The sequence below is a fragment of the Octodon degus genome, unplaced genomic scaffold (assembly GCF_000260255.1).
Source record: "Octodon degus isolate 3935 unplaced genomic scaffold, OctDeg1.0 scaffold00003, whole genome shotgun sequence".
Lineage (NCBI taxonomy): Eukaryota > Metazoa > Chordata > Mammalia > Rodentia > Octodontidae > Octodon > Octodon degus.
Window position 1 is genome coordinate 25030326 of NW_004524579.1, and position 25145 is coordinate 25055470.

General features: G+C 47.6%; 1 protein-coding gene across 5 annotated transcripts in view; it reads right to left on the reverse strand.

Annotated features, from left to right (window-relative positions):
• Zbtb7c (zinc finger and BTB domain containing 7C) overlaps window positions 1-25145 on the reverse strand; it is a 330626-nt gene that overhangs the window by 82362 nt on the left and 223119 nt on the right. The window contains exon 1 of one of the 5 annotated variants that reach the window (XM_004623633.2): window positions 6573-6920. The exons of 3 other annotated variants lie outside the window; for them this stretch is intronic. In XM_004623633.2, coding sequence (XP_004623690.1) covers window positions 6573-6700 — 128 coding nt within the window. In that variant the 5' untranslated portion in view covers window positions 6701-6920. Of the gene's footprint in view, window positions 1-6572; window positions 6921-25145 lie in introns of those variants that run through there. One more of the 5 variants, XM_023714695.1, reaches the window with a different exon arrangement.

Here is a 25145-nt window from a genome sequence, read left to right on the forward strand (position 1 = left end):
CCTGAAATTGTACCTCTGGGGAATTAGCCTCAGGCGGCTTCTCTGCTTAAACTGTGCTGTCACATTATTTGAGGACGGAAATAGAATTTTAGTCAATTTATTGGCTATCAGAGGTGTTTGAAAATGTTGGCTGAATGAAGGAAGTGTGTAGGGAAGCTAGGATGGGGACAGCAGTGGCACAAGGTCGAATCCTGTCGTATCACAGTTGTGTATAAAGCCAGAGGGTAAAGCCAAACAGGTAAACTCTTGTCATCCTTGGTAACTTTCAAATGAGATGCATCCCCCCCACCAACTACTTGGCTCAAACTTAACTGTTCAAAGCGTCACCTTAGTATGACATCTGAAAATGAGATAAAATTATTTCACTGCATATCTGAAATACCAGTGTAAAACAGCTAAGGGAGATGATTTGGCCCTCTTCTTCAAATAGGGCAACATTTCCCATGCAAGTGCCATTTACCTGACTCCTACTAAATCCTTCTCCAAGAAGTTGGGACAATTGTCCTCTGAGAATATGACACTTAGAACTGTCAAAGCTAAATTCAGAAGCCATCTATTCAAGCACTCTGAATTGTTTTCAGCAGCAGAGATTCTCTTTTAGAAATTAAATTTTGAGCAAAAGCAACCCCACTCAGAACTGTTCTGCTTGAATCAGTTTTCTATGACATTTTGGAGAACATTGGCCTAATCCTACTCCTTGTTTCCAATAAGGAAACTGAGGCACTAAGCATTACCTTGTGTTCTCACACTTCACCACAGTCACCTCTAAGCACCTGGCTACTGCCCTTTGGGTTCTCCTTCAGTCCTTCCTGGGCAGGTCCTGGGTACCCGTCAGCTTTCAAAAGACTTCACAGGCGATTATAGCATGTGCTTAGGTCTGGGAACTGCTGGACCAAGTGCTACTTTGAAAGTGATGAGACCACTGGCAGCAGAGCCCCACTCAGACTTCCCTCGGGTTACATCAGTCAAATTCTATTCTGAGTCCCTAGTAGCTACCAGAATTCCACCCTGCTGCTGAGGTTTGGATCAGATGCTTAATGACCAGAACTTCAGCATGTTTGGACAAACACATAAATTCTCGTCATCTTTGGCAATTTTCAAACTAGATGCACTCCCCCATTTGGCTCCAAATTAACTGTTCAAAGTGTCACCTCAGTATGCCACTTGAAAATGAGATAAAATTATTTCACTGCATATCTGAAATACCAATGTAAAACAGAGCGCTCAACCACACAAAACAACTGTCCTAGGGAAACCTGGAGGGAAAATTCAGCACAGAGCTCAGAGAAACAGCCAAGTATTGGGGATGCTCCAGAGGTACCCATGGATCTCACAGCAGCCATTATAAATGTGACTGAGCTGACTCCAAAATGCTCCTTAGTACTGGTGCCTTAGGCACAGAAAGCATGAATAAACAAATTATACCTTACGTGTACAAGGAATAGTATTTAGCCATAAAAAATACAGTGCTGATGCATGCTATGAAGTAGATGATCCTTGAAAGCATTATGCCAAATGAAAGCAGCCTGCCTCCACAGACCACGTACTATACAATTCTGTTTGGAGGAAATGTCCAGGATAGGCAAGTCCATAGAGTCAGAAAGTGGATTGCTGCTCACCTAAGACTGATAGTCGGAGTAAGATGGGCAGCGACTGCTAATGGGCATATATGAGAACATTCTAGAATTGATCGTGTGACCACTGTACCATCCCACAAGTATAGTGAAAATACTGAGCTGCACATTTTAAAGGAAGTGAACTGTATGTATGTGAGTGAATAGCATCTCAGTAAAGCTGTTATTAAAAAAATAAAAATAAAATGATCTTTAGGAAAGCTCCCGCTGTTTCATTTCTGCATATAAAGGTATCCCCAATTAGACTCCTCTAAGGCTTAAGGAAGGTAGGTATGAAGAAAAGTTGGGACCTTTGTCACTTTTTACCAGTAGCTCCACAGGAGACCAAAGGGCCAGTTTGTTATCTGCAACAAGTGAATGGAACTGTCAGCCAAAATCCACAGCCGAAAGGAGGAATAAAGCAAGAGGTTTGAGTGTATGTGTTCACACGTGCGTATAGGTGACAGATTTTCCTGAAGGCCAAGTCTAGTTATATGATATCATTCAGGAGGGTCACATGTTAATCTGCATCTGGTTTGTAACTAATTTGAAAAAGCTGACAGAGATCATGTACCATTTTTCAACTTCTGGAGTCTGGGAAGTTGCTCTACTCAATTTGTTCAGTGGGTGGACTCTTATTGACTAATGGATTATAACCCACCCTAGGTTCCTGACCCAAGATAGGAAGGCTGTGGCCAGGTAGGCTTTCCCATTCCTCCTCTCCCAGGTACTGCACTGCCCCCAGGGAGTAGCAATTACCCCTTGAGGGAAGGCTCTCTCATCAGCTGACCTCCTGCATGGAGGAGGGAAGTGTTTAGGCCAAGTGGGATGGAAGGAAGCAACAGACCCCATTCAGGCAGGGCCCAGATGGAGGGGTCCTGCAAGTAGAGCAAGAGTAGAAAGACCTCCTCTTCATCTAAACAATATAGGACTGAAGTGTACAGCAGGAAGGTGAAATTATAGATTAATTTTCAATGCCGTCTACTGAAGATGAACTCCCTCTTCAAAGGAACAATCATCTCTCTCCATCACGGTACCTCAGGTTGATCAGTATTCAAATTTACTAAGCCATGACACGCAGAATGTGTGCTGTCAAGGACTTGTTTCATCACCCCATTCCCCAAGCTGTTTTTTCTTTTCTTCTTTTTTTGCTTAGTCATAAGAAATCTAGCAAGTTAAAAATCAAAACAAAAACCAATAAGCATGTACATACACCACAAAAGATAGGGTGGAGGTGGGGAAAGCTCTTCATGGAAGTTGCTATGAGGCGGGCGGCTTCAGAAAGGAAAAACACGATCTCTGACTAATATGAAGGAGACTCCAAATTGCTCTTGGCAACAACCTCTCAACCTGATTCCCCTCCCTCTATTCATCTCCACAGTTCCTAGCCAAAGGAAAATAAACTGAACAGCCCTCTCCCTGGCCTAACCTGTAGGGCTGCACGGCTGGGCACAGGCTACACAAACAAACACCCTGGTGCAATTATACACCTGTGTAATTGCTGTACACATGGGGCTGCCAGCCGGGTGCTCGACACCCTTAAGCTGCTCTTCAGAAGTATTTGGAGAAAAATGCCTTTAGTCTGGCAGCATGACATCAAAAAGGAGTGCAATGCAATTTTGTGACCTCAAATCCAAGAGCGAGATAGCTTGATTGCTTGCTTGCTTTTTCTTTCTTTCTTTCTTTCTTTCTTTCTTTCTTTCTTTCTTTCTTTCTTTTTTTCTTTCTTTCTTTCAAGAAAGAATGAAAATGTATCCTGCTGGCAAAGCTTGTGTCCTCTCTGGAAAAGGGATCTCCCAGAGCACCATTCAGCCAGACAGAGGCTTGAGGAGGATTTATCAGTTCACGGTCCTCACAGAAGCGCCCATTAATGTTAGAGCTAGTTATCTTACACCTATTACACCATTCGAGATGGAAGGAGAGTTAACAGGCCAGACACTCCAGAATATTTATGGCTGTTCGGTCTCAAACATACATCTGGCACCATTTTATTCAGACAGATATGTCAGTCAGCTAAAACGCAAGGGTTTAAGTCTCAGGGAATGGCAATAGAAGTGGAGAATTAACAAGTGTAGTTATCTCTTCAGCTGAGGTCTGAAACTGCCCTGGCTGACCAGTGTGAGCTACTCTGAGAACCACAGGTGGCTGGGAAGCCTGGATCTCAGTGCTGGCTTTCCTACCAACCAGTCTGTGGTCAACGACAAGATCTCTCAGAGCTTGCAGCCATATGGGAGTCTCTTGAGTGTGAGAGGCTCCCAGCCACAGAAGGACATAGCTGGTATGTCAGGCAGATGGCATACAAGGACCCAGCCAGTGCTGCTCCGGAGAGGTTGCATGGGTCTCTTGTCATCTAAAGCTGGTAAAAACTGCTCAGTGAAACAGCAGGGGCTCACACTACTTCCCAGCTTTTGGGGCAGGGACTGATTGTGCTGTGTGTACAGTGTCCCCTTGATGCAGGGACAAGTCCTTGTAACTGGGGCATGGAGTCAGCTCATCATTCCAAGGTCCTTCCTTCCTCCCTGCCTTGTCCCATCCTCCTCTTTACCCAGAACACAGGTGCTGCTTCTGGGGCAGAACTTCCAGGGCAACTTCCCATGTACCGCCTCACTCTGTCCACTTGATCCTGGTGAGCATGTACCTTTCCATCAGCATTCCCACTAACAGAGGCCAGGAATCTGCTCTGATTTCACTCACCCATAGATGTCCAGCACTTAATATGACTGCTGGACATGCAAAGTACGTGATATAATCATGCTGATTAACTGACTGACTGAGTGGAAACTCAGGTTCAAAAAAGTTAATACTATGTACAACACTTACATGCTACTTTGCATTGTATTATAATTATACCAAGGTGGTTCCCATTTCCCCAATTATAGTGTAACACTCTAAAAAGATGTGGGGTCTAATGGGTAGCTCTGAATCCTGCCTCTTTCACTACCTGGACAGTTGACTTAACCCTTACAAGCCCTTCTTTCCTCATCTGCAAAGTACAGCTAATGACTTATATCTGACAGAAATCAGCAGGTTAGGGGAAATAAGGTACAGTGCATAGGAATCAATCTACAGATACCCCTCTTCTTCTGTCTCCATCCCCTCTCTGGATCCCAGCATTCAGCAGGACAAGCCTTACACTCTGCAGCTTCCAGGCCTTTGCTCTCTAGGTCTTCCTTCTTTAAGTCCTTGTCCTAATATCACTTTTTTTTGGAAGCCTTCTTGAACCCTCTGGCTGCCACATGCCCCTTCTCAGGTCCCGAAAGCACTCTTCCAGTGACTTCTGGCCCCTTACAGGAGCTGTGTCCTGTGCATCCCTCTCTGCCTATACCCCTGGGGGTGAGTGGTTCCTGCTCCGGTCCTGTGTGCATTTTCTAGCAGGGCTCAGAGGGGGCTGGGTGGGGCCTAAATTTACCACTTTTGCCAAGTGCTGCATCCTCAGCTGGAGGCCACAGGGTCCAGTTGACACACGGCCCTGGCAATTCTGTGTAAAGCACCTTGGATTCCCCTGCAGCCTAGCTTGGGACTTTGGGCATGCACCTTGCTCTCTGGGGCTTCAATCAGGTGGATGAGGATGGTGTGTTTGTCCTTGCCATGGCCCCTGAGTAGTATTTTGGGAGAGCTTAGGAAATAGTACTGAACACTACCAGCATACCATACCCATACCTAACATAACCACCAAGAGGGATATAACTTTTGAGAGGAAGAGTGGTTCTTCTTCTAGTTCAGTTGAAGATAAGCTTTTAAGAGGCTATAGCCATAGGGTTGCTTCCTTTCCTGGGGACTCACCCAGACAGAGTTTCTGAGGCCTTTCTAAGCCTGGAGAAATGACTTAACTGGGTGAAGGGACAGGGAGGAGTGGTGCTGAGCCCCACACCACCCTCTCACGTCCCTCCTACTTCCAAAAATCTTCTACCTAATCTGCAAAAAACTATCTAATTGTTTCAATCATTTCCTTTACATTTAAAAAAAAGGCCCCATTTAGAGGGACTGAAAATGATATGCCACCACCCGGCCGCAGAAGGTGGTGGGCTTCCTCCTGCACACAGCCAGGTATCGGCTGTTAAAGGAGAAGGCAGGCCCCCTGCCTGTCCACTGCAGGCACAGCCATGCCTGGACAGCCCAAGGCAGGATCTGAACCCAATGCCCAGGGAGCCCTTAGCATGGGGCATCGACCTTGCCCGCGAGGAGGGGGAGGGCTGCCCACTAGCTCTTTCTAGCCTTCTTTCCACGCCAGTCCCGTGGCTGCGTCGCCTACACTCCAGAACCCAGGCCTCTGGGCAAGGTGAGGCAGACCAGGGCACTATCAGGGATGGGGGCGTGCAGGGTCAGCGCTCCTTCCCTACTGCACCGGCTGCTCTGGAGCTGGGGGGCCCCAGCTTGACTGGCCCTCTGGGCAAGTCCCTCCACACACTCAGGCCCCCCACCAGTTCTGTTCAGCCCTTCTGCGCGTCCAGCTACTTCTGCCAATCCCCCTTTAGTTTCTGCCCACGTCTCTGGTCTCTGGACCGAGGGAGACCTCTGCCAAGTTACCATGGCTTTTGCTTTCCTTAAGTTTTCTGACACTTGAGAGGGCCAATCTTTGGTCCAAAAATGTATATCTGCAACCGCCTTCTGCTGACCCTCGCTCAGAAAAAGCCTGCCAGTGCGGGCACCGGGAAAGCCGACAAGCCCGTGAGTGTCGCCGCAGAGTTCCAGGTTCTCTCCTGGGTTCCGCGGGGGACATGCCCCCCTCCCACTCCGTTCACGCAACAGCTCCAGCGCGGAGCAGGCTTGAAACGTCTTGGCTGCCACGGCTCCCGCCAGCGAGCACCAGCCGAAGAATCTGCCCAGCAGCCCCCAACACGCCACCTGGCCAGTGGGTCCCGGGTGCACCGAGAGAGAATGCTCGCAAAGCCCGGGGGTAGCTTCCTCCCCACGGCCTCCCCAGATTCCCGATTTTAGCCCTCGTCTCGGAAGACTCACCTGGCTGCTCCCGGGACGCCGCGCTGGTGCCCGGGCGGTGTCTTGAGCGCCGCCAGGGTCCGGGGCTGGGGATCCACGCAGCAGCGCTGCTCCGGGCGCCTGCCGCAGCCGGCAAGAGAGGTTGTCATTGATTCGCGCTGGGCGCGTTAAGCCATTCCAGGAGTGGTTTGGAGAGAGCACTCCCAGCCCTCCCTCCAACCAGAAGTATTTGGCAGAGAGCCCCCTTCCTCCACCTGTACTGTAAAGCGCGGGACAAGGACCAATTTCACCACTGGCGCTTTTTGCTTCACTTTCGAACACATAAATTAAGCTCTTTGGGGAAGGTAGAACAGAAATGAAAGCAAGGACATCAGAATAGTTTTTCTTTCCCCTTTTCTCTTGGGGCTCTCCAAAATTTTCCCTACTCTCTTTCTGTCTAATATTTCACAAAATGCCTTGCTACTGAACTCAAGGCAAGAGAGGCTTTTTATTATTGTTGTCGTTTTAGTCAATTCCGTGTTTGTCTTTTCTTTTTAGAGGCAATTTTGTTTCCATTTGCCTGAAATTTGAGCCCAATAAAATTACTAGAATTGTATGTTTTCTCCTTAAAGGGTCGTGACGATAACTTAACCAATCAACTACTGCACCGCAATCATTTGAGTGATTTCTTTAAAAAAAGAAGAAGAAAGTGCAGGTAGTTAGCAGAGAACTGTAGTTCCTTGCAGACCCTGGGGGGCCCAGGATGGGTCCAGAGGGCTGAGGCAGGGGCACCCATTGCCACCTCTTTCTACCAACATGCACACTTATCACACAGGCTGAACTCAAATCCCAACCAGAGATTCCAACTGTCCACATTTGGGGTGGGTCAGCCGCCAATCACAGAGAGGTGTGGCCAGCACCCTCTCCCCAGCCTTTCCTTCAAACCACACACCACAGCTCCTTTGAAATCTGCCAGCTGGGAGGTTCTGGCCAGCCAGCTTACAGCACTTTTGCCTGGCACTGTCTGGCCACCTGGGGGAAGTTGCCATTAACTCCTGAATAGCTGGCTGTCCTCAGGAAGGACCGGGAGCCAGGAAGAGGATTCCTTCTGGCTGACCAGCTAGCTATCCTGTGTTCCATGGAGAATGAGCACAGATCACAAGAGATGAGGAGACACTTGACCTCCCAGGATCTCTGCCACACTCCCAGGTGCAGGCCAGGGCTAAAGCATCCTAAAGCCCCAGAGAAATTCCAAAGTTAAGCTGGCACCCTAAAGAGCTGAGGATAGGGCTTGTGATCTGCAGACTCATAAGGATGGTTCTCACTTAAACCATCCTCCAACAGATGCCCCCTGCCTGAAATTCCAGGGTCAGTGATTCATTCCTTCTTGGGTCACACCCTGCCAGGAGCCTGCCCCAGGAGGATAGGGGAAGCTGCTCCGGGAAGGCCAGAAGGGTCTCCATGGCACTCTCTTAAGCTGTGAATTCCCACAGAGCTGGGGAGCAGTTTTCATACCAGCCTGGAATGCATCTGTCAGCTCCCCTGTACTGCATAGGAAGTGTCAGGAGAGAGAGGGCTAGGTGCTGGCAGAGCAATGGGGGGCATGCTGGGCCAGAAATTGTGTGCTGAGGGGAAGAAGGGAAAGACTATCCTTTTCCATCAGAATAGGTGGATACTCTCCAAAATTAGACAACTGCATTGTTTTAAAAAATCAAAACCCCTGTACTCCTGGAACACGCAAGCCAAAGAATGAAAACTCAAATCCCTTTGTCCACGAAGTCACTAATTAAATATCCTATCAAGCATAACACTATGTTCCACTGCCTAACCCAGGCAGGGTAAAGGTGCCAACCCATGCCTGGATGGAATCAGTATCAATCCTGAGGTGTTTGTTCTGTTACCATAAGGGGTTTGCCTCATAGCCTGCAGGTGGGGTGGGTACAGTGGGGTGCCGCCCTCAGAGCTGTGTCTATGGGGTAGATAAAGCACAGGGGAGCTGTAAACTGTGGGACAAAGTGTAAGCAGCACCATCCACTGAGGAAAGGGGTACAACTTGGGCAAAGTGGGCAGCAGCCCAAAGCAATTGGTAAGGCGGGCTTAAAAGGACTGGGCTGCTGGAGGAGACAGGCCATGCAGGCCCAGAGGTTTGTGAGCAGGAGGGCTTGGGTGGGGGAAGGAAGGAGGAGGTACAGTCATGGGGCAAGTGGACAGCTGGCCTGGCGAGAAAGTCCTCCCAGAGTGTGTGACATCAGGCTGGGATCCATGGGGTAGAGGCAGTTTATGGACACAGTTTCCGGTGAGGGGAAGGGCCTGCTTTAGAGGGGAGGGAGTACTGGAGTACCCTTTCAATGCCAGCTGGGGTGGGATGTGGGCAGCAGGGAATGTGGGGAAGGGCTACTGCAGGGGGGGAAGGGGGCGGTGCCAGCTCAGCCTGCCCAGGCGGCCCTTCTTTGCAGGCTCCAGCCTTGCTCTGGAGGAGTGTCTGGGTAGAGCAGTCAGTGGTGCCAGGGCCAATGGTATTGCAGCCAAGAGCCTGGGGAGAACTGGCTGCTGCCCAGCCCACCCGCTGGGTCCCGCAGTGGACACTGAATGTCACTCCTCCCTCCCTCTTAATCACTGTGTGTGTGCCCTGCTGGGACACGCCCTTCAGAATGGCTCTGGGGAAAAAGTGAGTGCCCCACCCCGCTGCCCCCTCACTCAGTGCCAGCTGCCTCCTGGGAACAAGAACATAAAGGAGCTGTCTCAGAAAGGGGTGCGGTGTGGACAGAACAGGGAGGCTCCAGAGATTCCCACAGAAGGAACTCTGGGCAGGCGGCTTGAGGCCTGCAGTTGTGCTTTTCCTCCTGTGCCCCATTCCCCCAGGGGCTCTACTGGCCCCCTCTCTCTTACCCTTATCTTGGGCTCTTCCCTTCCCATATAACCCCACCTTTGCCTCCCCACTGGCTCCTACCCTGCCTTCCTGGGTCTAGTCAGCCAGAGAGCTGGGAAGCAGGTTGGGCTCACAGGCACCCAGACGTCTTCCACAGCCGGCTACAAACCCCACTGCCTCTGTTCCAGTGAGGGGAAGCTCCTGCTGCCACAGCAGACACAGCTCATAAGGCCACACAGAAACACCAGAGCTAATTTTCTACTGTCTTCACTTGAAGCCTGGGCAGGGCCTGGTCTGTGCTAGGATGTGGGCACACACAGACGCAGGGTGTGTTAAGACCTACCGAGGGGCTACTCCCACACTTAGTCCCTTCGTCAATACTACGAGGCAGAGCCCATTATCATCTCATCTTACTGGTGAGAAACAGGCTCAGAGAGGCCGTATAACTTGTGCAAAGTCACACTGCATGATACATCATGAAATTGGATGTCTTACCTTGATATTCATGGCTAAGGTGCCCAAAGGCTCTCCTGGGATTCAAGCCCTGCCTCTTTATTTTATACTACTGGTTCCCTAAGGTGCTTGGCTTTGCCACTGTGTGCCTCAGTTTTTGTTTCTGTGGAACAGGGTAACACCTCCTAAAGATGTGAGGGGACACTGTCAGCTAGCAGGGGCTGAGGTGGAAGCTGGGCTTCAGTAGGGCACTGAAGCAAGGCTTGCTAGAGAGAGAACACAGTGCTGGGAACAAGTGTCACTCAGGCCTGAACAAAGCCATCCATGCTGTCTCCTGCTCCTTCCTGCTCCCCACTGGGCTTCCAGCCAAACCTTCCATCAGCAAGTCGGTTTCCACAATAGATCAAGACTCTCCTCTTCCTGCCACCTCCACCACCACTCCCCAGGCCGCGGCCCCAGGTCCCCTTCTCTTTGACTTCTGCAGAGACCTCCTAATCCATCTCCTTGACCTTCTAACCAACTGCTCTCCTGCTCCTCACCCTAATGCCACATGTCTGCCTAAGCAATCCCCTTGAATCACTCATCTGGGCCTAAGGTGTGGATCAATGGTAGAGCACTTATCTAGCATGTCTGAGGTCCTGGATTCTGTCCCTAGCACTGAAAATACAAAAGAAAAGAAAACATGCATCAGAGATGTCACATTGTACTTGCATTGCTCTTCAGGCTGTTTATGACGGCCTGCGAAGCTTCTCTCTCTCTGAACTGCCTCCCTCCTACCCCTATACTCCCATCACAGACACCGCACACTCTCTTTCCTTTTAGCTGCGGAACTTGGCTTGCTTTGCTTCTGTGGCCTCACCTCAGGTGAAGTGAGGTGCTCACTCCTCACCTCGGTGTGCTGGAAACATCAATTCCTTGGAGAGTTCTTTCTAGGTCACACTGATAAATTGAGACTTCCCCTTCCTGTTGTCTCTCTCAGGCCTTGATCAAAGTACTCCTGTATCTTTTATACTTTATTTTAGTGCATGATTCTATTGGTTTTATTCTCTGACTGCCCTCCCTCTAGCATGGGACCTGCTGGTGGTGAGAACCCTGTGTGTCTTTTTCATTGCATCATGCCTGGTATGTGTTAGGCCCTGGCTACACATGTGGACAGATGCTGATCAAGAGAACCCATGATCTGGGAAGCATACAAATTGGGCCTACTCTTGGCTTTGCCACTAGCAAGCTGTGCAGCCGTAGGTATGTTCTATGCCCTTGGCAGGGCTGGTCTTGTGCTTCCCCAGATCCTCTGTAAATGGGGACCGTAAGTAAGATGATGATCCAAAGCTTTTCCAGCATCAATGTTCCATAAATTAGCTTCCATCCTCTGAGAAACTGCAGATGCTTATGACAGACCACAGAAAAGAATTCTGGCCACAGTGCACTGGGTGCAGCTGGGAAGCTTTGCTTCTGTCTGTTGGCCCCACCAACTTTATGGCCAAGTCAGCTTGAGAAGCCTGAAGCCTCCTCCCCACTTCAGGTGATACAAGGGCTTGTGATGCTCTGTGGTATCCTCCTGCCACTGGCCCACAGCACGAGTGTGAGAACTGAGGCTCACCCAGAGACAGAGGCTGCTACCAAAGATGACGATGTCTACGCCAATACCCATTCCTCCCAGTGTGCCAGGCCTGAGGGCCTGGGCTTACCCTGGTGACAAGTGCCATGCCCAGAGTGCATTCACTTCTCAGACACCTTCTACACCTGCCATCCTCAGTGTTCAGTAGAGCCCCACAGTAGGCTTGGAAGGAATGGATGCTTTTTTCAGACGAGGAAACTGAGGCACACATTAAAAAGTGAGTGAGTGGCCAAAGGAAGACCTTTTAAATTAAAACAATGAAAACTCCCACAGAAATTCATATACTCATAAAATATGTGTATGAATTTCTTTCAAATTACAGATAATTCATGCAGCAAGAAATGAGAAAGACCACCCACAATCTCACCGCAGCCGTTGAACTAATGTTGCTAGCATCACAGCAGTGTGAGGAGACTGCCTTCTCCCATTCCCCCTGAAGCATCCACACTGTATTTCACACGGGCTTTACTTGACATCCACCTTGAACTTATTAAATGCTCAACAAATGTTTAGTTAAATTTTGAGGAAAAGTGAGAGCAAACTCAGCAAGCCAGAGCAACAGGAATATGGTGGCATTTGCCTTTGGGTTAGGCAGTCAGGCTTTCCTTCTTGGCCCCTTCAGCTTCTGGTTGGAGGACAGGCCCAGACTTCCCTGCTCTGACACCCATGGTTCTGCTGTTAGCCTCAGCAGACGCTGGGATCTTGGCTGTGTCGCTCTGATGCATAGGTAAGATCTCATGGCATGTATTCAGTACAAATTTGAAATAATAATGGATTGCCATTTAGCACCAAGAACAGAGAAGTAGCCTCAAACTGAACCTAAGCTTTGTTTTAGCAGCCCTTTTATGATCATCGTTTCCAAATCTGTTAGCTGCCCATGCTACACACATTTCTGCCACTATATTTAAGGGAGGCAGACCCAGCCATTGTCGGACTCCCTCAAACTGCTCGTCTTCAAGCATAGGCAGGGAGCCAGAAAAGCAGAGTCCTGTGGCTGGTCGGCCTTTGGCTGCCCTGTCCTGTGGGAGCTGGAGGGTGAGGGAGGAGCCGTGACCCCAAAAGGGAGGATCTAATACCAGCAGAGCCTGCCTCCCACCTCTCAGGTGCTCTGGGGCCCAGCTAGTGCTTGTCTGGGGCTTTGGGAGCCTCCAAGGGGAGGTGCTGAGTAAGCACGGGATGCTGGGGGTGCTCTCTCAGGGAAGTGAGGAGAAAGAGCCCTGCCAGGGCTGGGGCACAGGAAAGGGCTCTGAGCCTGGCTGGCTGCACAATAAGCAAGGAGAGCAAGCAAGGTCCCAGGCTGCCAGGGCCTCACCCTCCTACTCCCAAGCCTTTATTATATCCACGTGGGAGGAGGGGCAGGTGCCTCTCCTTAGGTAGGAGCTTTACCTAAGCCTGGCTAAGGGTGGGGCTGAGCTGACATCACAGGAATACACACACTGGCAGCCTAGAGGTGGCGGAGGCTTGGTCAGAAACCGGCCTAGGTGGGACAGTGGCAGGAAAGGGGATTACAGTGCCAGGTAGCCTTTCTGCCCTTTCTCCCTCCTCCCTCCCGCTCTCAGTCTATTCCTCCCTGCCTTTCTGCTCCCTCCTTCCCTCCCCTCCCCTTTCCTTTCTCTCTGAGCTATGTACCACCTGTCCTACTTCCACCACCCTAGGCTGTCCTATAAAGGGGTGAGAAGCCCTATGGTCTCTACCCACATGGAGCTGACCTCTTAGTTGGGGAAAGACGGTAAACAGCTGAGCAGCTACACTCATTCAACTCTCAGCTCCTGCCTTAGGTCAACCACTCACCCATCTCGTCCCTCAACTGACCCCAAGAGACCAGGGCACCAGGAATTATGGGATTGAGGGTGGGGAGGGTACTTGCACAAGGTCACGCTGGGAGCAGAGGTAGATGTTGTGGCAATGAAATGCCAGCTTCCAACTCCCCACACAGTGCTCCCATTTCTCCCAGCAGCCAGCTGCACTTAGCTCCACAGTAGGGCAGGGCTTAACTAGAGACCCCCTTTTTTTTTTTAAGTGAACATTTATAAACAGAAAACTAAGAACTTTGACTTGGATATAACACTGATTTTTCTGATATTAAATGAACATTTGCTGTGCCCAGAACAGGATCCCTGGGGCTTGAGGGTCTCCAGGCAGCTGCAGTTCAGCCATGCTAGCTGCAGGTTCTGGCCTTGAGCCCCACCCGCTTTGACAAGTGTGGTGAAGGCTTGCCTGCTTTTTGTTACTAGGAATGGAACTCAGGACCTTGCATTTGTCAGGCAAGTGCTTGTGATGCTGAGCTATCTCCCCGGCCCCAAGGCCTATTCTTCCTGGGTCTTCATATATCTGTGAGGGCCCTATTACCTAACTAGGTTATTGAAACCTCCCCAGACATAATAAACATTTTCTGGGCATCGACAAAGACTCTTTCCTTGACCAAACTTTACTCAGGCTTCTCTTGAGTCTTTTTCTTGGCCTTGGCTTTGAGCTCTGTCTTGAGCCTCCTTGGCCATGTTTTAATGAGAATCCTTCTAAGTCTAGCGAAAATGCCCACCTACCCTGGTATTTAATCACCCTGGCCTGCTCGGCTAACTTCAGCAGGGATCAAGGCAGTTAAGCAAGAATCCCCTACTTGTGATGTCTTCTCTTAGTAACTGCCCCTGCCATACATCCCTGCTTGTCCTGTTCTATTTGGAGCTGAGCCCAGCCTCTCCTTCCCGTTGTAATGGGGCTCAATTCCAAATACAAGAACAAGTGAGGACCACCTTCCTTAACCACTCTAACAACTGTTTGAAGAACAGTATCAGTTGTGGTGCCGTGAGCTGGACATTCATCACTGAAACCCCAGACTGTCACCCAGGACTCTGAGTGTGTCCCTTTGAAGTTTTTGTTTTCACTCCTCATGGAGTGGCTGGGGACTTACTGACGAACTCCTTCCTGATCCAATCAAGTGTTCTGGAAGGCAGTCTATTGAGGCACGACTGCAAAAATTTTTATTCTTAAGATTCTGAGTATGATCTTGGAGGCCAGGTGAGAGTGCTAGACTTCTTTGGTTGAAAGTTACCTGTCTGAGAAAGAATCTTCCTGGATGGAAGTCTCCCTACCTTTTTCCCGGCGATTTATTCCTTGACCTAGGAGCAGGAGATTCCCAGCTTTTCTGTGAGCGCTTTAGTCTAGAAGCTGAAGTTAAGAGTTCTAGACAAGTAAACCATGGGTTAGAGTCCTAGGCTTCTTTGCTAAGCAAGTGTCAAAGTTCTCCATCAACTGAAATGCCCTTAGAAGGCCTGCTGAAGGTATGCTCCACAGCACCACTACTAACTGTCCCCTTCTTTTCTTGTTGGCACAATTTAACTAATGATACTCTGAAACTTTGGTGACTTCCCTGGACTGGCTCCTATAAGACATTACTGCTTCTACTCTTCTTCCTCCTTTCATTTCCTACAACTTTTTATTTAACTCCCTCAGGCCTGCAAATGTCCACCCGAAAGCCTGTTTCTCTTCTTGCTCCCTGTTCACCCCTTCATTTCTTTGCTGCCACTCCAGCCCCTCAACTCCCTGTAGTCACTTGAACTTTAGATTCCTAACCCCAGTGAGGCTCTCAAGGGACTTAGGGACCCCAAAATAAGTATATCTAAGAGCAAAAGAAAACTTTAATAGTTTTCTTTTAAATATTGGTAACAAGCTTTAGCCTCTTCAGGTAACCTTAACCTATTCTGTTTGTCAGAAACCAAATCGAATAGAAATATAAAATGGGACAAAGATCAGGGCCAACTATGATAGAGAAACCAGTGAATCTATATGGCTGCTGTTACATTAACTTCGGCCCAAATTTTAGAATGAAAGCTATGAGATCTCTATTTGTGTCTGTATGTTTGTCTGCGTATGCTATGTATTTGAGATACCCTCCCACCTCCAGATGGCATTACCAAATCAACGTAAAAAACCCTTTAAGATAATTTTGTTCAAACTGTGTGAGATACAAATACAGTAGTCTCTCTCTTATCTACATTTTCATTTTCTACAGTTTCAGTTAACTTGCTGTCACTCAGAGTCCAGAAATAAATAATTTGTAAGTTTGAAGTTGTGTGCCTTCCCAAGGGTCATTTTAGCACAATCACAGCAATACTATGATAGTCACTCTGAGACGAGAGATAGCATCTAAGTGACTAATGGGTGGGTAGCACATACACTGTGGACACACGGCATAAAGGGTGATTCACATCCCAGGCACAACAGAATGAGATTTCGTCATACTACTCCAAACAGCATCCTGGAGATCAATGAAAAGAGTCTGTATCTACGTAACATGGACATAGCACCTATGTCACTTCACTTCACCCCACCACCTGGCCACTATGTCATCTACCATCATCACAAGATGGTGAGTGCAATACTGTAAAGTATTCTGCAGCAAGAGGCCACATTTACACAACTTTTATTATAGTATATCGCTATAACTGTCCTATTTCATTATTACTTATTGTTAATCTCTTATGGTACCTAATTTATAAATTAAACTTTATCATATGCATCTACATTTAGGAAAAATATAGCATATAGTAAGGGTTGGCACTGTCCACAGGCAGGCACCGAGGGTCCTAAACATTACTGTAAGTACTAACATAAGTTAAATATTCCTAAAACTCTCAGAAATAAAGAAATTAGTTTAAATGTCTCAAGTTCATGTCATTTTGGTACACATTTGGCAAATAATAATGTAATATTGTTGGTTTAATACAGTAAAACCAGCTACGTCTTCTGAGTTATTAAGTATAATATAAGCATACATTTATATTGACTTTTGGGTCTTTTTGTTCTTCTTTTGTGACTTTGTTGGATACTTACCTAATGTGCATGCATTATAAAAAGTTAACAGGGATGATGACTAGCTTTTGTTATTGTCCTATGAAATTTTCAAAATCTGAGTACATTTGCTAAGATCATATATGTTAAGTTCATGTAAGTGGAATAAAAGTTTTATGAATGGAATTTTATTTTTTTAATGTATTTAGTACAGGGTCTGCAGGGTCTACAGAGTTTCACTATGTAGATCAGACTCAGTGATTCTCCTGTGTTCAGCCTCCCAAGCACTGGGATTACAGGTGTGCGCCACCACTTCCAGTCTCAATCACCATCTCAGCACACAGTAGGAGCAGGGCCAGGATGGCAGGCCTGGGGATCGAACCCCGGCCGCTAAGCTCTGCCTAAGCAGGAGCTTTAATCCACTGAGCTATCAGGCTGGCCCTGAATGGAATTTTGAATAAAAATTATAATTGTATTTTTTTAATATCAAGCTAAAAAAATTATCAAACTCTTGGCAACCTAAATTAAATGAAGCAATATATATCAAATAGCTAGACTCATTTCCGACTAAGACAAACTATTGAAAATTAATTATTAAGCACAAGTTTAAGTTGTGCTTTAAGTTGTGCTTCTGGCTTCTTACTTTTATATAGTATAGAGAAGATATCTATCTGTCTGTCTTTCTATCTACCTACCTATCTATCAACCATCTATTTCTGTTAATAAACATATTATTTTACTTACACTGGAAAAAGCAGTATGAAACAGCATAAACTTAAAAAATGTGAGATGATATAGCCATAAAGTTTGCTCTAGAATCCTTGTACAGGACAGACAACTGCTACATCAAACCTTGAAAACACACACACACACACACACACACACACACACACACACACTTTTTGCTACATTAGAGGCACCAAACCCAAGGCCTTGCATAGACTAGGTAAGCACTCCCCCACTGAGCTACAGCCTCGCTCTTGAATAAAATCCTGATCTTGGGGATGGACCTTGAAATTTCCCAAAAGGCCCTTGAGAAATCTCTAAAGGATTTTTCTATCACCTTGTAGGAAAAGATGTTAAAAATAATTAGGTTTATTTGATATGTTGATTTGCATGAAAAGTAGTTTTAAATAAGAAGAGATATCTAACCTTCTTTATGTTATATATTGGCAAATGATATTAATATAAATATTTCTGAAACTGCACAAACTTTCTAGAAATTTGTCAGTATTCTTGCTATTCATGACACATCCCAGTATAATGTCACCAGCACAATTCTGTTGTTGTTGGTTAGCTCAGTTGTTTAAGCACCTGCTTATGCAAATGCAGTCAGGTGCAGGATATTGTGGTTCCATCCCCAGCTCCACATGACTTAACAGACCTGCCCTTAAGGCAGCCTGAGCCAGCCCCCCCCACCAAAAAAAAATCCTTCTATTGTTGTTGTCTTGTTTTGTATTTGTATTTGTTTTTATATTTTTTAGGGAAGGGTCTCATTACAGATTGGACTCATAGTGATCCTCCTGTTTACAGCCTCCCAGGAGCCGGGATTACAGGTATCCGCCACCACACCCAGTCTCAACTGCCAGCTCAGTGTGCCCTGGGGACCGGGCTGGCATGGCAGGCCTGGGATCGAATCCAGGTGCTTTAATCCACTGAACTATTTGGCCGGCCCACTGTTGTTGTCTTGAAACATTGTGTACCACAGAAACAACTAAATTTCCTGTCAAATGAACCCTCATCAGATCTTGAATCATGGCCCTGTTCGGTCTTTTGTCATTCACAGAGAGTTCTGGTAGTTTTTGTATTGCTCTTACTCTTTTCTGAAAGTATCTCCCACCAACCGAAGACCAGAATACCTTGTTCTATAAAAGTTCTGTGTCAGAGGCCATAGAAAGGACAGTGCTTCACGCTCCTAATGGCATTGCTTAAAATAACTTTGAGATGCTACTAGGAGACCAAATCAGAATTTCTACAACTCTAAGGAAGAGGCAGTTTCACTCATAAACCTGCTAACCCAGGATCAAGCAAAACAAGAATTAATTACATTAGTCTGAAGCAGTGAAGGATAATTATGGCTTTTGTTTAGAATACTGCTACCGGTTTTAAGAAAACCCCTTTCCCTTTCTCTTAAGCTATCCACAACTCACAACCATTTGGTAGATTATGTTTCTGTAAGCAGCAATGAAACACTGACGTTTTTGTTCCTGCCCAATTCCTCCACAATTCAGAAACTCTTTGAATGTTCTCATTTTCATAGTGATGTAATTATTTGCACACGTTCAGTAAGAATCTGTCCTGCTTGTAACAGGGCATAATTACAAACCGGTTGTAACTAAGGCTTTGACTGGAACATGTTCTTTGAGTACCATGCCTCAGATATGACCAGACACTTGCACACAACAGAGGCCCATTTCATGGAGCCGGTGTTTACACAGCCCTCTTGGGAGTAGGATCCTACTACTGGCCAGGTTGCTTCCTGGTAGGCCCAGGAACCCTGAGATACTGGAAGGACCTCAAGAAGACCGGATGTCTCCCCATTCTGTAGGTACTGCAGGCACACTCTGGTGGCAATTTCTCAGCTTGGTTTCCTAGCCTTGAGGACCTTCCTAAGGTGCAACCTTAGGCAAAATGCCAGCAATGCAAACTGGAAAAGTTGAAAGAAAAAAGCAAGCAAAGTTTTGAGCATAATGATTACAACTCTTGTGATCATTTTGCCGTCTGTGGACATGAACAGTGGTGAACTTGCTTTTTTCTTTGCAGTATACGTGGTTATCATTCTCACTGGGCTTATGTGCACAATCAGACTACATCCAATGAGACCAGATTTATTTTATAAACAAGAACTAATTTACTTTGATTATCTTTGATCAAAAATGGGGTAGGCAACCTGTAGTTCACAGGTTGAACACATCTGGCTGCTTGCCTGGGCTGCATTGAGTGAAAAAGAATTGTCTTGGGTCATGTATCAGATATATAATATAGTTAATGTATGTGATACAATTTCCTTTATTTTTTATGCTAATGGAGGCAGTCCATGGTACACAAATGTCATCCCAGCACCGTGGCAAGCTGAGGCAGGCAGGTCCCAAGGTTGAGCCCAGCCTGGGCAATATAGCAGCTTAGTGAAATCCTGGCTCAAAATTAAAAGAATACAAAGGCCTGGGACTATAGGCTATAGGTCAGCATGAAGGCCTCGAGTTCAATCCTCAGCACCCTCTCTCACACATGGCTATGTCTAACCTAACACCTGCAGGCTGAGTATATCTGTAAGAGAAATTGTACTTCAGCAGAGAACAACGGCATGCTCTTACGGGTTATCAGCTGTCCTGCTCATTGACTGTGAGGGTTTATATCCACCTGCAGACTGGGCTGGGTCTTGGCACCTTGCATGTCTTGTCAATACTCACTTTTCCTCTGCCAATGTTTGTCCAGGAGAGGAAATGTAGTGACAGGAATGGGGAAGACCCAGCCCCACAGGAAGGCCTGTGGGGGGCAGTGGGTGGAAGAACCCACAGCTGGGCTGGGGGGCTGGGTACCTAGATGGGGAAGGGGTGCTCCACACCTGCAGTTTCTCTGTGAATCAAACACCATGCAGGACTCTGACTGCCCGAGAGAAGTGTCTGCTCTAGCTGGCTCCAGTGCACTCAAGCAGGGGTTGGCCTCACCTGTCATGCTGGCCAGTGTGCTCTTAGGGGACACTAAGAGTGGCTGAGGCAGCCCTTGCTCAGGGCCACACTGATCAACAAGGGTGGCATGTTACCACAGTGACCTTCGCCACGTTCCCAGGCTGGTGTGATGGAGACCTTCTAGCTGAAGCTGGACATTTTCTATAGTTCAAGGTTAGGCTTGTAGGATCAACAGGGGAACAGGGCAGAACTACATGAAAAGACCATCATGAAAAAACATCAGACTTGGCTTCCGGGAAGGACCACTGTTCATGTCCACGGACGGCAAAATGATCACAAGAGTTGTAATCATTATGCTCAGAACTTTGCTTGCTTTTTCTTTCAATCCTCAATAATAATTCTACAAAGTCAGACAAAATGCATACATACACACACACATACACACACACACACACACACATACACATACATGCACACGTATTTTTTAATAGAATAACAGCTCAGAGCCATGACTTAAACTCAGGTCACATTTATCACCCCTAAAATTATTTTGAATCCTCAGGAATAGAATAAAGTGGGCCAGAATATTTTTGTAAGAGAAACCAAAGCAAGGTAGACAGTAGGATCTGTTCATCATGGCAGAAGTAAAACATTAGACTGGGCCTTGCTCTAGGTTGGGGGTACCTTCTAGTAGAGAATAAATCACCCTCTGGCATATTTAGACAGATCTGCTTAGGTGCAATGCAAGTTCAAAGACAGATGCAATCTTGCTATCTTTGATTAAGGCCTTCCAGCTCCCTGATGAGGAGGAGGAGCAACAGCCTCCATGCGAGCCACAGGCATGTGCTGTACACTCTGCAGCACATCATGAGTCTCTGATCCTCCACAAGGGTGCTCTGGACAGATAGTTACCGTGCAGATTCCTAGGCTCCCTCAGGCCAGTGGGTCAGAACCTGAGTCCCACATCTGCACTCTTTCTGACTCCCTGGGGGATGCATGCTGAAGTAGAAGCAGCACTAACTGGTAACTGATTGGTCTAGCTAAAGTTATTTACCTAGTTCATGCCAGAACTGGGACAAAAATCCAGGGAGCTCCTATCCATGGGTTAGGTCATTTTGCCACTGCCAACCAGGCAGGAAGGAAAAACCCATCCTGGAAGACCACTCTGTGTTCCAATCTGTGCCAGCTCTGACTTCAGCCATGCTAGGAGCTCATGTTGCTGCACATTTCTGCCCTGAGAGCCTGTGTCTCCCTGCCCAAGCTCCACACCCCTGGAACCCTGCTCTGATTGAGGAAGTCACTGCATACTGGCACTGTGGGGTGGAAGAAGGGTGTTGGAGGGTGGGGAAGCGATGAGATGAAGGTGAGCCGAGCTGGCATGGCCAGGTGCTCCTCAGGGGCCTTGTGGGGGGAAGGCCGTGGGGCCAGGTGATGGCATCCGGTGGAGCAGACTTTGGAGCCCAGCCTGGAAGGAGGTGAGGGACGAGCAGCCACGTGCAGCCACCATCTATGTAGGAAAGCGAGGCTCTGGTTGTAGCCTGAACAGGATGCGTCTGGTATGCTTCAAAGATGCCTTTTACCGTCAGCTAAGCCACATGAGTGAGTATAGGAGCAGCTGCTTCTTCCTGGGCAAAAAAGCTAATGGGATTCACCAGACTTTCAAAAATGTTTATGACCTCCACAAAGTTCAAAAACCAAAATTTAAGTGGAAAGAGGGAAGTCAACTAGAAACATAAACTGTTTTGTGACTCTTACCCATGGCAAGCAGAAAGGACAATTATAGGCGGTCCTTCTTAGACAGATGATTAACAAGAGAGATGCTAGAGAGAGGGCTAGATGATTGACATGCTGATAGAATAAATCTACAGGCAGTGAACAGGCACAGTAGGAACCGTCACTTAAACCTCCTGTGTGTTCTTATTTTCCACTGCATGCCAGGGTGACTGTGGAGCCGGGAGGAGACAGGCACTGGTGCGGAGGTGTTCAGAGTCACTGCCCTCCAAGGACGATCTGAGGCAAAGATAAAGCCTGTGTGCAGGGATGAAGTCAGTTGGTGGGAAAACGGGGTTGGTTTCACAACCCTTCTGGAGCCATCACTTGCATAAGATGGGACATGTCTGAAAATGGTCACAGTGAGCCCTACTGAGCACCTAGTGGGTGTCAGGTGCTGTGTGAAGCACCCTGCAAGTACTATCTTGTTCACATCTCACAGTAGCCCTGTGGTTCGGGGAGCACAGTGACTTTGATTTTACTGGGGGGGAATGAAGGCCAGGGACCAGGAAGGCACTCACTTGCCTCCAAACAAACAGCCCCGAGAGGAATAGCGAGAAGCCAGGCAGGCAGGTCCACAGCTGGGCCCCACATCTGTCTGCCTTCCATAGAAGAGCTGGGCCTTTACTCTTCCCTTTGCCTTTAAAAGGATAATGTAGTGTATACACTTGAAATTATCCAGGCTGATCGCCCACACAGAGGAATAATAGGAGTTGTTATATTAATACCTTCCATTTACTGAGTAACAGTGTTGGACAATATATAAGATGCTTTACAGTATTTCATTAATTCCATTCTTTCCATAAGCTTCTAAGGGGGTCACTATGTGTCCTTTCTAATAATGGAATACTGAGATACCCCAGGGGAGAAGCTGGCTGGGTCAGGCAGCAAGAGGAAGGGGCTGAACTGTACCCACCTTCTCTTTGCTTCTCTGCCTCTCACTGGGTGAAGTTGGGCTCAGTGGTGCAAGGGGCTCACTTTCCTGCTAAGGCTGCCTGATGAGGGAGGCAGGCCCAGGCTCCTGGCCAGAGCCAAAGGGAAGAAAAGAAGGGAGGGAGCAAGAGAGGGCTGAGAGGAAAGAAGAAAGGGAGTCTTGGAGCAAGAGAGAAATGGAGAGAGGGAGGAAGAAAGGAAGGGAAGAAGGGATAAAAAGGAAAGAGGGAGGAGGAAGGGAGCGAAAGAAATGTGGATTAAGATGGTCTATGTGTCAGGCAGCACTAAGACATTGAGGACCTATCACACATACAGCTTGCCAAAAAGGGACACTGGCTGCAGCACTATGGATCTGTTTGCCCCGGGCCACTCCTTACAGGACAGTCAGTGATGGTCATGCCCTTTGGAAACTGGGCTGTGGTCTTTGAGGCCTCCTGCCTCACTGTTCCTATGTGGGCAAGTGAAAGGGGGCAGGGAGCAGACTCCTCTGGTTAAACTTAGTGGCTCTGTTAGCTCTATTCCTTTCTCAGAGCTTTGACCTTCACCCTGGAAGCTCTAGGGCCTGGAAGTCACGAAGATCAGGAGGAGGTAGGAATATCCACTCCAAGGCCAGAGGTGGGAGGGAGTAGACGGGATGAGGACTGCGAACACCTGAAGAGAACTGTGCAAGCCCCACCAGGTCTAGAGGCCGAGCTGGAGGCAATGCCAGAAGGGTCCCTGCTGGCAGGACACACAGCTAGCCTTCCTAGTTGGTAAGGCAAGGGGCCCCTACCTGGGGTCCTGACAGTCAGGCACGACCAGGGCTCAAAAGAAAGCCAACTGTCTGGGGATGGATCTCAGGAGGATAAAAGGAGCCCCCCCCCACAAAGGACCCCCTGACCCTTAGGGACACAGGCAAGGCAGGCCATGGCAGAGTCCAGAGTGTGATCAGGGAGAGTGAACAGTGCCACTGTCTGTGTCCCAGAAGTCAAGCTGACCCAGAGCAGCGTATCTCCCATGACAGTCTCCCAGACCAGCCCTTCTGTTTCCTAGCATGTTCACTCTCTTGATGCTACAGTCATCTTGGGTCTGGCATGTCTTCTCAATTTAGACCATAAAACTTTGTTCCTAAATCCTGAAAGTAATAAACACACCTTGAGGAAAACCTTTGAATTTGGACTCTGCCATAATGGCAGTGTATCTCCCTGTCTTCTTCACCAGCCGTTTTACAGAGAGCATTTTCCAGTGATGCACTTGTGCTCGTTCTCCGTCCCCACACCTCTCCGGGCTTCATGTTAAATCCTACTTGCGAATGCCTCCAGCTGGCACTTGTGTCCTCTGACTAAGCCAGCACCACTCTGAGTTACACTGTTACAGCTACAGGGTCAAGTCCTGGTCTCTTTTTCAGTGGGAACTGCTTATCAGATCTGAAGAGGTGAAGAGGTTTGCATAACAAAAAATCAGAAAAACCCCTGCACTCCCACCTCACTGCGCCAGTCCTCGCCAGGGTTGCCTCCTGGAGTTACCAAATGTGGCCAGGGCTGGAACATAGCTGAACTTTCATGAGTTGTCCTTTACCCTACATTCCTAGTTGTTATCCAGTCACATGTAGGCTTAGGGAGCAGGAAACTACCTAGGTTAAAAGCAGACAGGACCCATGTGGCCTCTTGGCCTATGAGCCCCACAGGGATGTGTGTCAGGGCATGTATTCTGGGGCCTCTTTAGGTGGTTCAAAATGATTTGATCTTCCTTTCAGATTCCTGGCTCTGTCCTAAGAGAAGGTAGGCAGAGAAAGGAGATTTCCCTCTACCTCTCATATTCTTTACTATTTTATATGGAGTTTTATTTCTTTGTAATTTTAAATTAGCTTTTTTCTTTTTTTAATTTTAATTTTTATTAGTACACGTTTGCAGTGCATCATGATTACATTCATTGTGGGGAGTTGGACACAACATATCTAAATACTTTGCACTTGTTTTTCCCTTCTCCTAAGTTAGTTCTTTCTTGATGCTGCAATATTTGCATGGTGTGGTCATGGGGGCGTGGGGCAGGAGGATGCTCCTGAGTTTTAGGCTGAAAACTACTGGCTCATTACAGATGAGGCCAGACTAGGAAAATCAGGTTTTCACACTGAGATTTCTCTCACATGGAGCTGTGAATCTCTAACAATGTAGGGAACAGCAGCACACTCAGGCTGTAAGAGCTGCTGGGCTCTGCAAAGACCCTGCCAGCCCACACCCTCATTTTAGTCCTGGGACAGAAGGTGTGTCTAAGGTTAAAAAGAAGCTCTTGGCTAATCTGTAAACATCTCCTTCAGGAGAGACCTTATAAAATGATTAACAACAGCCTGTGTAGGAGTGTGTGCTCTAATGGAACCACCTTTCTCCAGAAAGGACTGGAGCCAGCTTACAAATGTGCCTGCAGTACCCGGTCAGCAATGACCATCACAGTAACAAAAATAAAAAAATCAGGATTAACAAAGCAATGGAGAAACAAGGGCAGAGATGCAGCCAGGTCTAAGGTCAGCACCCAAGGTAAGAAACCACAAATCCTGCACCTGGACATAGACTGAGCAC